This window comes from Triticum aestivum, chromosome 5A, assembly GCF_018294505.1.
Source record: "Triticum aestivum cultivar Chinese Spring chromosome 5A, IWGSC CS RefSeq v2.1, whole genome shotgun sequence".
NCBI lineage: Eukaryota > Viridiplantae > Streptophyta > Magnoliopsida > Poales > Poaceae > Triticum > Triticum aestivum.
In genome coordinates this window covers 415,813,325-415,822,399 of record NC_057806.1, presented here as the reverse complement: position 1 = coordinate 415,822,399, position 9,075 = coordinate 415,813,325, and the positions used below count along the sequence as shown (strand labels likewise).

The window sequence follows — 9,075 nt, the reverse complement described above, 5'->3', positions numbered from 1 at the left end:
TTTTAGACAATTTTTCTTTAATCTAAGTATTGAAACTCTTTTGCGAACTAATAAATTATTTAATATTAGATTCAAAATCAGAGGGCATCTTATTATATTTCCATAAGAATTATTGTAGGAATTACCATAATTATTAGAGGAATTACTAGGAAACGGCCTAGGATTAAAACTACCTCTATACGCGTTATTACCAAAATTGTTCCTACCAACAAAATTCACATCCATAGATTCATTATTATTCTCAATCAAAGTAGACAAAGGCATATCATTAGGATCAGAAGAAACACTTTTATTAGCAAACAATTTCATAAGTTCATCCATCTTTCCACTCAAAATATTAATTTCTTCTATAGCATGAACCTTTTTACTAGTAGATCTTTCAGTGTGCCATTGAGAATAATTAACCATAATATTATCTAGGAGTTTGGTAGCTTCTCCTAAAGTGATTTTCATAAAAGTGCCTCCCGCGGCCGAATCTAAAAGATTTCTAAAAGCAAAATTCAATCCGGCATAGAAATTTTGTATAATCATCCAAAGATTTAAACCATGTGTAGGGCAATTACGTATCATTAATTTCATCCTCTCCCAAGTTTGTGCAACATGTTCATGATCAAGTTGCTTAAAATTCATAATATCGTTTCTAAGAAAGATGATCTTAGCGGGAGGAAAATACTTAGAGATAAAAGCATCTTTGCACTTATTCCATGAAACAATACTATTTTTAGGCAAAGATGAAAACCAAGTTTTAGCACGATCTCTAAGCGAAACTGGAAATAGCTTCAATTTAACAATATCATTATCCACATCTTTCTTCTTTCGCACATCACACAAATCAACAAAGGTGTTCAGATGGGTAGCGGCATCTTCACTAGGAAGGCCAGAAAACGAATCTTTCGTGACAAGATTCAGCAAAGCGGCATTAATTTCACAAGATTCAGCATCGGTACGAGGAGCAATCGGAGTGCTAATAAAAACATTATTGTTGGTATTGGAAAAATCACACAATTTAGTATTATATTGAGCTATCGTGACAAACAATCCAACACACAAGCACACAAGAAGCAAGCGAAAAGAGGCGAACTAGAAAAGAGAAGGGGAACGGAAAAAGAGGGCAAATAAAATGGCAAGGGTGAAGTAAGGGAGAGGAAAACGAGAGGCAAATGGCAAATAATGTAATGCGAGGGATAAGAGTTTGTGATGGGTACTTGGTATGTCTTGACTTGTGCGTAGATCTCCCCGGCAACGGCGCCAGAAATCCTTCTTGCTACCTCTTGAGCACAGCGTTGGTTTTCCCTTGAAGAGGAAAGGGTGATGCAGCAAAGTAGCGTAAGTATTTCCCTCAGTTTTTGAGAACCAAGGTATCAATCCAGTACGAGACTACACGCAAGTCTCTCGTACCTGCACAAACAAATAAGAACCTCGCAACCAACGCGATAAAGGGGTTGTCAAGCCCTTCACGGTCAGTTACAAGAATGAGATTTGATAGAGATAATAATAATAAGATAAATATTTTTGGTATTTTTATGATATAGATTGAAAGTAAAGATTGCAAAGTAAAATAGATTGAAAACTTATATGATGGAAAATAGACCCGGGGCCATAGGTTTCACTAGTGGCTTCTCTCAAGATAGCATAAGTATAACGGTGGGTGAACAAATTACTGTCGGGCAATTGATAGAAAATTGCATAATTATGAGAATATCTAGGCATGATCATGTATATAGGCATCGCGTCCGTGACATGTAGACCGAAACGATTCTGCATCTACTACTATTACTCCACACATCGACCGCTATCCAACATGCATCTAGAGTATTAAGTTCATAAGAACAGAGTAATGCATTAGGCAAGATGACATGATGTAGAGGGATAAACTCAAGCAATATGATATAAACCCCATCTTTTTATCCTCGATGGCAACAATACAATACGTGCCTTGCTGCCCCTGTTATCACTAGGAAAGGACACCGCAAGATTGAACCCAAAGCTAAGCACTTCTCCCATTGCAAGAAACATCAATCTAGTAGGCCAAACCAAACTGATAATTCGAAGAGACTTGCAAAGATAACCAATCATACATAAAAGATTTCAGAGAAGAATCAAATATTGTTCATAGATAAACTTGATCATAAACCCACAATTCATCGGATCTCGACAAACACACCGCAAAAACAGTTACATCAAATAGATCTCCAAGAAGATCGAGGAGAACATTATATTGAGATCCAAAGAGAGAGAAGAAGCCATCTAGATAATAACTATGGACCCGAAGGTCTGAAGTAAACTACTCACACATCATCGGAGAGGCCATGGTGTTGGCGTAGAAGCCCTCCGTGATTGATTCCCCCTCCAACGGAGCTCCGAAAAAGGCCCCAAGATGGGATCTCTTGGGTACAGAAGGTTGCGGCGGTGGAAATAGGGTTTCGTGGTGCTCCTGGATGTTTTCGGGGTATATGGATATATATAGGAGGAAGAAGTAGGTCGGTGGAGCCACGAGGGTGGAGGGCGCGCCCAGGGGGTAGGCGCGCCCCCTGCCTCGTGGCCTCCTCGTTGGTTTCTTGACGTCCACTCCAAGTCCTCTGGATCACGTTTGTTCCAAAAATAACTCTCCCGAAGGTTTGATTCCGTTTGGATTCCGTTTGATATTCTTTTTCTGCGAAACACTGAAATAGGCAAAAAAACAACAATTTGCACTGGGCCTTGGATTAGTAGGTTAGTCCCAAAAATAATATAAAAGTGTATAAATAAGCCCATTAACATCCAAAACAGATAATATAATAGCATGGAACAATCAAAAATTATAGATACGTTGGAGACGTATCAAGTCTCCTCGTTGTGCTTCCTCCTCCATGGCCTCCCCCCCCCTAGGTGGGGAGAGGTTCTCTCTCTAGTCCTTGGCCCCCTCTGGCTTCCTCCTCCATGGCCTCCGGTGATGATGGCCCCCTCCAGCAGGGTGCCGGAGAGGGCCTAGATTGATTTTTCAGGGCTACAGAGGCTTGCGGCGGAGAAACTTTTGATCTAGGTTTCTTTCTTGTGGTTTTGGTATTTATAGGAATTTTTGGCGTCGGTCTCACGTCAAGGGGATCCACGAGGCAGCGGCAAGACAGGAGCACCCTCCCGAGGGGGTAGGGCGCGCCCCCTACCTTGCCGTCACCTCGGGACTCTTCTGGCCCAACTCCGATGCCTCGGGGGTAGTCCTGGCCATCTCAGGCCCGGCCCTGTCGGCCCACCCAGGCCCGGCCCTAAAATCCAGGGCCTAGGCCCGATGGGCTTGTCCGTGGGTCGGGCTTGGGCCTGAGTTTTGAGCCCATCAATAGGGCCTGGACGGGCTTGGGCTTGACATATTGGCATTTTAAGGAAGAGGCCCGGCCCACGGCCCTAAGCCCAAAGGATTTTCAGGGCTTTTTACGAGATGGGCCGGACTTGGGCTTAAAAAGTAGGCCCTGTGGTAGGGCCTGGGCCTCAGTTTTCTGCCATGGGCTTTTTTAGGCCCGGCCAAAGCCCGGCCCGGCCCGGCCCATGGCCAGATATACTCGGGGGTCTCTTTTGGTCCATAAAAAATCACCGTAAATATTCAGCCCATTCCGAGAACTTTTATTTCTGCATAAAAAACGACACCACGGTAGTTCTGCTGAAACAACGTCACTCCTGGTTAGTTCAATCAAATCATATCAAAATCATATAAAATTACTGTAAACATTACATGAATACTTCATAAATTATAGATACGTTGGAGACGTATCACGCCCCCTGAGCTTGTTGCTTCCTCGTGACTCCTCAGGTCTTCTCCCGAACCTTCGTGGGTCCCTTCTGGTTCAGAAAAAATTAATCCAAAGTTTTTTCTCCGTTTGGACTCTGTTTGATACTGATTTTCTGAAAAGCCAAAAATAAGCAAAAAACAGCAACTGACACTGGCACTAGGTTAATAGGTTAGTCCCAAAAAATGATATAAAGTTGCATATAATTACATATAAAACATCCAAGATTGATACTATAATAACATGGAACAATAAAAAATTATAGATACATTGGAGACGTATCAGCATCCCACGAGTAGTAAGAATAGTTCACCGGCATAAAAGGCGGTTGGGTGGCCCGCCGAGCCCGGCAAATTCAAGCGACGCAGCTCGCTGCTTCACCTCCCTCGGCTAGCTTGATGGAGCAAGTTGCCGCCCCAAGCCGACGTGTGGTTCAGCTACTCGCCGCTCCAAGCTAGTTCGTGAAGGAGTGGTGAGTTGCTCCAGGCCGGCACGGCAAGGAACATGGTAGCACGGGCATCGTCGCTACCGGCGACGACGTTGCATCGTATCGCGCCTCCAATGCCTACGACCGCGCCATTTGCTGTCGACGCGCTCGTAGCCGCACCATGCAGGCAGAGAAAGAAGCCGGCTTTGCGGATATCGACGAGGTGGCGGCCAGCATGTCCGTGCCCGTCCCCATCATCAAGGAGAAGTAGAACACAGGTGGCCGCGTCGCTTGGGTCCCATGAAGGCCACCGCCGAGGCACTGCCGGCGTACACAGCGGTGTCTTGCCCTCTCGCCAGTCAACGTTGTCCCCTTACCTAAGAACCAACCTTGGTCCGTGCAGCGTAGGGACCCTCCCCCTCCGGCTGAAGCATCAGGCGGCGATTCCACTCCGGTGAGCGGTGCGAAAGTGAGTCGTCTTTTGCGCTGAAGCATATATCTCTGGGGCTCATCGCTGCCGCTCATGGGGACAGCGTTGGAGACCCACCGCGGCCGGCAATAGATAGTCGAGGGTATCATGTCGTCAGAATGGATACCTGCCGGCGCCGGCCGTAGACTAGTCCGGTTTTGTCCGGTTTGTATGAAATTCGTCGTGTTTATATAAAATACAGCCCAGTTTGCATGAATTTCATCCGCTTTGTTGAAAAAGAGTTTGAAATATATGCAGTTGAATAGCGGCATCCCGCATCCGTGTTCATGGACGGATGCGGGAAGAAATTTGCGGGTCACCGTTAGAGACGCCCTAAAGTTGCATAAACCGTGACATGACAATAAAATCTAGTAATAACGTTGCATAAACAAGGAAATGGCAATAAAATCTAGCTATTACACCACCAGGCATGCAATACATACACAGAAAAACCAAAAAAAAACTGAGCATTACAGCACGGAAATGAACAAGAAAATACCATTATCAATCTCAGGGGCACAAATATTTCCTCAAAATAAATAAAGAATAATTCAGGTAGACGTATCGGCCACGACCTTGCTCTCTTCAACACTTTCAGTAGAATCAACAACAGTAACCTGAACTGAATCAGGATCCACACGTTTCTCTTCTTCCACCACCTGTGCATGTGTCTGGGGATCCTCTGCAGCCTCAGGCTCCAGGATTTCGGCCGTGTGATTTGGCTCGGTCGTCGCAACGGAGGGCTCAACTGCTAGCTGCTCCTCTGTCACTTCATTTTCATCAGCGGTAGCTGCTGCTGGTTCTTCAGCCTTCTTCTCTGGCTCAGCCTCAGGAGCTTCGTCGTCAGTCTCGTCGTTCTGTCAAAAGGAGCAGATTCAGTAGAGCTTCTTGACTCATCAAGTGCAAATCGCATAAAGATAAATTGCAACCTGAACTGAATCAGGATCCACACGTTTCTCTTCTTCCACCACCTGCGCGTCATGTGCATCCTCTGGCTCCAGGATTTCGGCCGTGTGATTTGGCTCGGTCGTCGCAGTGGAGGGCTCAACTGCTAGCTGCTCCTCTGTCGCTCCATTTTCATCAGCGGTAGCTGCTGCAGGTTCTTCAGCCTTCTTCTCTGCCTCCGGAGCCTCGACGTCACTCTCGTCGTTCTGTCAAAAGGAGCAGAATCAGTAGAGCTTCTCGACTCATGAAGTGCAAATCGCATAAAATTGCAGGATACACCATCCAGATAAAAGGGGATGTTAGAAATCCCCTGCTGCTATCCATGGAACTTGTTGACACCCTACCAAACCAAGTTTTATCGTGTGACTAATGGACTAATGAAACATGACCGCAACTGCTAAATCAAAACCTGCTCTTCTGTCACTGTATTAAAGTAGCGAGTGAAGAGGAAATCAAAGCTGTGTACCTCTTTGAGCAGGTCGCTGAGAGACCTCCGGCGAATCCCGTCGGCGGCCGGTTCAGTTTCAGCCACAGCCACACCGGCGACGTTCTTCTCCGCGGCGTCCTCCAGAACCTCCGGCGCCTCACCTTCTACCTTGAGGTCAGCAGGCTTCGTCGCACACGCCCCCATCTCCACTGCAGCGCCGCCGCTAGAGCGAGGGTTGACGGAGTCAAGAACCAGATAGCCAGGAACACACCCACACACACACGCAGCAGGAAGCGGTATTCGTTATATGCAGCGGCGGATGTGCTCCAGCTGACCAGCCGGTACCCGGTAGGTTAGGCACTCCGCTACCTGCCATTGAGGCCGGCCAAGACAGTTCTATATTCTATGCTGCAATGCAAGGAGACTCCGGTCAACGTCCTGCTGGGGCGCAGGACCCGGCAACTCCTGAATAACAAACTCGCTGCGTGGTGCTGTCATTGCGCATATCATATGCGGCTGCCCATCCCATCATCGATGTTAGTAGTACTTCCTGCTGCCCATTGGACTTTGGGACGGCGGCGGCCGGTTGTGCTGCTGCCTGCCGGTGTGTTGGGCGTCCCAGGGCAGGCTCCGGAATTTCCTAACCACCGCAACTAGCGCCCACTAGGCGCGGTGCGGTGCGGTGCCCTTTCCCGTTCATGCTCATCACACTACGTCCGTCCGTGCATAATGATGCAGTGGCCCTTCTGGCAGAATGGCAATCATCCTACAGAAACAGCTGGTTCTCGTTGTTAATTTGGCCCTCGGGAAATTAGAAAAGCCTCCTGTTTGTTTCCCTGGCCATGATTGCTCGTCAGAATCATTGTTCTTGGAATTTGGAATCTCGTATATACGCAGCATCCAACCTCGGTTGATAAGATAAACTCTCAACCGGTAGTTGAGTATCAGGCACACTACCGGAAGTAACTAACGCTTTTATTTTAATCTGGACAGGGACAGGCAAGACCTTCTGCTACGGCCAAAATGGAGAGATGAAGATTGAAACCAGCACGCAGAAACACGGCTTGCTCGTTGACACATTCAGAGGCATTCTGACAGCAACATTGAAAGGCAAATCAGCAGCACCAGCAGCTCCGTTGAATTAGTGTCAGTAACATTTCCCGAGTTCCATGGACATACGCCATACGGCAACATCCTTGTTTGCCGGGGAAAAGCAGTAGCCGGGCCTGAAAGACAGCAACCCTTCTGTCAGTGCGAAACCGATCGTCATATGCAGGGAGCTGCTATGTCACGCTCGCCGCGAGTAATAGGCTCATGTCGCTCACGTTTTTCTTCTTCTGAGGCTACTCGAGTCGCTCACGTGGTCAGCTCGCGTCCCTAACTGTTACATGGGTCTCCTGGCGTGCGTCTCCCACCTAGCGTTGCGCCAAAGAGGACAGGAGATGAGCCTAAACCTTAAACTCTAAACCCCAACCCTAAACAGGCAAGCCCTTCAGTCACAGCTGCGGGTTGCAAGAGGCCTACCTCATCCCTTTGTATTGTCTGGCCGTGTACTCTATTTGATTGGTGTTTTATATATATAACGGGGCGAAAGCCTGTTTCAAAAGATGTGGGATGGGGTTGGGGCAGAAGCATTCTCCCTCAACTGGCGGTCGTGGCGACCACGACGCGGCCCACGTAGGTTGACATGTTGGGGATTCCATCGCTAATGGTCTAGTAGGTTGTTAGAGTTTCAGGAAAGGAAGATGTGCATTTGAAAAAAGTTTTACCACTATGTTTTTTTTAAATAAGTCCTTTTAAAGCATCGTGTGATTTGAGGAGGAGATTTGTAAAAAGGATTTCCAATTAATCAGTAGAGGCCGGGCCAGTGAATACTGGTTTGACGACCCAGAGGAGCTCGCAGAAAAGCTGGTGATGCTGGTAAGGCGCCGAAGCTCGTTTATTCTGCCATGCGGAAAGTAGGGTTCTCGACAGAGCACGGTTATAAAGTAAGTCCTATTCGGCGCCCTAAGCGCCGCTTAAAGGCAATTTCGTCCGAGGCGCACACGCCTGGTGCACTAGTTGGAGTAGCGGGCCGACCCACATCCTCCAGTTCCATTTTTTTCTACGTTTCACCTGGTTTTGTCTCGATTTCCAGTTCGGCATTTTCTTCGCGTTTCTTTATCTATTTTGTTTATGTTACATTTATGTTCTTTTTTTTTCTCCTTTTTGGTTCACTTTCTGTGAACATATTTTTGAATACATGAATCTTTTCAAATCTGCAATTTTGTTTCAAATTCGTGATTTTTTTGTGCATTATTTTTTTTTCAAATTTGTGCAATTTTGAAAGTGATTGAACTTTTAGCTCTGAGCTTTTTAACAAATTCCATGAACTTTTTTCCAAACTTCATGATTATTTTTCAATTTCAACATATTATTGAAAAAATTGGTGAAATTATTTTAAATCATGTTTTTTAAAATTCAACAAACTTTTAGCTTTGACATTTTCCTTATATTAAAGATTATTTTTAAATCCGTGAATTTTTTTCAAAATCATGACATTTTTCATATTTATAACCTTTTCAAATCTTGAAAGCTTTCCAAGTTCGTGAACTTTAAAAAAATTGAACTTCATTTTAAATTCGTGATTTTCTTATCAAATTCATGAGCTATTTTTAAACTAGTAACCGTTTTCAACTTCATGAAGTTTTTTCAATAACGGTCAACGAGCCATTTTGCTGATTTCTTTTCCAAATGCACGAAGTTTTCCAAAAAAAATTATTTTCAATTTCTAAACTTTTTAATTAAATTTTTGAACCTTTTAAAAATTTCACAAATTTTAAAAAAAAATCACAAAAATATTCAATTCTGGAAATCCATGAATTTTTTCTATTTTTCTAGTGAACCTTTTTAATTAGATTTGCTATTTTTCTAGTGAACTTTTTCCAAATTAAATGAACTTTTTGAAATCCATGAATTTTCAAATTTTTACAGCTTTATAGATGAACCTTTTTTTCAAAATCTAAGAACATTTTTCAAATCCGTGTGCTATTTTTCAAAACTATTGACC

At 44.9% G+C, this 9,075-nt stretch overlaps 1 protein-coding gene across 2 annotated transcripts; it reads right to left on the bottom strand.

Annotated features, from left to right (window-relative positions):
- Positions 1-5,138: 5,138 nt before the first annotated feature.
- Positions 5,139-6,379, bottom strand: LOC123107033 (cytochrome c1). Of its 2 annotated transcripts, none has more exons than XM_044529042.1 (3): positions 6,066-6,379; positions 5,626-5,805; positions 5,139-5,511 (listed from the first exon to the last, which is right to left on the bottom strand). In XM_044529042.1, the coding sequence occupies exons 1-3, from the start codon at positions 6,228-6,230 to the stop codon at positions 5,206-5,208; spliced, it is 651 nt and encodes a 216-aa protein (XP_044384977.1). In that variant the 5' UTR covers positions 6,231-6,379; the 3' UTR covers positions 5,139-5,205. The 2 variants fall into 2 exon arrangements, with proteins under 2 accessions (XP_044384977.1, XP_044384976.1); XM_044529041.1 differs by having other exon boundaries at positions 5,584-5,805; positions 6,066-6,368.
- Positions 6,380-9,075: the final 2,696 nt, after the last annotated feature.

Excerpts from the sequence above, each read along its gene's own strand:
- LOC123107033 (XM_044529041.1), bottom strand. The coding sequence starts at position 6,230 with ATGGGGGCGTGTGCGACGAAGCCTGCTGACCTCAAGGTAGAAGGTGAG. Across the intron at positions 5,806-6,065 it reads TCAGCGACCTGCTCAAAGAG|AACGACGAGAGTGACGTCGA; the intron begins GTACACAGCTTT and ends TCCTTTTGACAG. Across the intron at positions 5,512-5,583 it reads TGGATCCTGATTCAGTTCAG|AACGACGAGACTGACGACGA; the intron begins GTTGCAATTTAT and ends TCCTTTTGACAG.